At 38.7% G+C, this 1,708-nt stretch overlaps 1 protein-coding gene across 1 annotated transcript in view; it reads left to right on the top strand.

Annotated features, from left to right (window-relative positions):
* Positions 1-1,118, top strand: part of dus1l (dihydrouridine synthase 1-like (S. cerevisiae)) — a 36,070-nt gene extending 34,952 nt beyond the window's left edge. The window contains exon 12 of the mRNA XM_037689383.1: positions 616-1,118. Within this exon, the coding sequence (XP_037545311.1) occupies positions 616-779 (164 nt within the window). The 3' untranslated portion in view covers positions 780-1,118. The remainder of the gene's footprint in view (positions 1-615) is intronic.
* Positions 1,119-1,708: the final 590 nt, after the last annotated feature.

Genomic DNA, 1,708 nt, shown 5'->3' with positions numbered 1-1,708 from the left:
TATATATATATATATATATATATATATATATATATATATATATATACACACACACACACTAAAATAAACTACTACTTGCTACTTGTACTATTCCTACTTCGTGGTTTTTCCCTTATTACGGGGCTTCAGGGTACAGATCCCTCGCAATAAACGAGGGACTACTATATAAGGCATAAAATTTAACATTTAAATTTGACATTAGAGGACTGGGTACAAAAAGAGCATTTTAATTGCTTCTTCCTTTGTAGTCTCTGTAAGTAGGTCTAGGAAAAAAATATTGGTATTGGTTACCGGCCAAATAAGTTTTAACATATTGGATATCGGCCAAAAACCCAGTATCGTGCATCTCTAATATCATCTACTTAATGTTGAGAAGGGGCAGAGCTGAAGCTCTTTTAGTCAAACCTTGTAAATGATGTCATGCACAGTCTCGTGGTATTTAGAGATCTTGTGAGATGTACCAGAGAAAGTGTTAAGGAGGACTCTCAACTTCTAGCACACCAGATTTAGCTCCATATCTGTAAACTGACTGAGGTGTAGCCAGTTTGAGTTGTATTTGTGACTCATTCTGTGTCACTGCTGAGGAAACCACAGTGTGCTTTTTGTGCTTTTCAGGCCATGGGCTGCGGTTCAAAACCAAGGCAGAGAAACGGAAGGCTGAAGAAGAAGAGCTGAGGAACAACACAAGGAAGGAGAGCTCAGTGATGGAGCTAAACAGCTGCTCTCTTCAGCCGGGTCCAGACTCCAGTACAAATCTGAAGGAACAGTCCACGGCCTAGCTGCTCCCCTGACAGAGACCGTCTCCACATGGACAGAGAAACTCCTGCTGCTGGACTCTAACAGGGAACAGCTTATTACTGCAGGCAGAGTTATTTATTGGATAGTAAGACAGCTTTGAAACTATTTCAGGTACAAAACATTCCAGCCATGCTGCTGTGATGCATACAGGCAGTTCTGAGAGTAAAACATGAAACATCTGATATGAACTTCAGGATAAACTGTGACTGAAAATATCTTCTCATCCTGGTCATGTGTGTGTGGGTTTGGGTTATTTGCAGACATTTTTTTAGTCCAGCCTTTTCAATCGCATAAAGAATCGGACTCCATTTGTGCATTTTGACAGAATAATTGGTTCAGGAAGTGAATATTTGATTTGCTTCATGGCTTTCTGCTAATGAAACCATCTTTATGTGGACAGGCCCTGTTCTGAAATGTCAAAGTTGCTGTTAATAAAAAAGAAATGTTTCTTTTTAATATTAAATTGTATTTCCTATTAGCAGTCAAATGGTTTTGCTTCATATTAGGTCGGTTCTCTGGTTGAACGTGTCTGTTGATAATAGCTGCCTCTACTGGTATGACTGTAAGCACAAGAAGAGTGCTGGGCGTCTGCACAACCTGAAATATTGCTGAAATATTTATTTTTATTGAATATAACTCTTAAATCGCCCTGAAGATACTTGTCTGTAGAGACAGAAAAAAGGAATGTTTTTAGAAATCCTGCTACTCTTAAGAAAATACTCGTCATCTTTCCATGCGTTTGTAACACATTTAAAGGCAGACTGATTTCAGTTCTTAAATCTTTGCAATCAGCTATTGGAGTCGACGTTGTCTGTTGCCAAATATATATCTCATTTACATTTTAGGACCTACTTATTGGAGGTACCACTGAATAAGTTTGATGTCATCCCAATTCAAGATGGCTGCCGCA

This window comes from Nematolebias whitei, chromosome 15, assembly GCF_014905685.2.
Source record: "Nematolebias whitei isolate Nwh7 chromosome 15, NemWhi1, whole genome shotgun sequence".
NCBI classification, from domain to species: Eukaryota; Metazoa; Chordata; class Actinopteri; order Cyprinodontiformes; family Rivulidae; genus Nematolebias; species Nematolebias whitei.
Note: the sequence above shows the minus strand (reverse complement) of the source record. Positions and strands in the feature narration are given on the sequence as shown.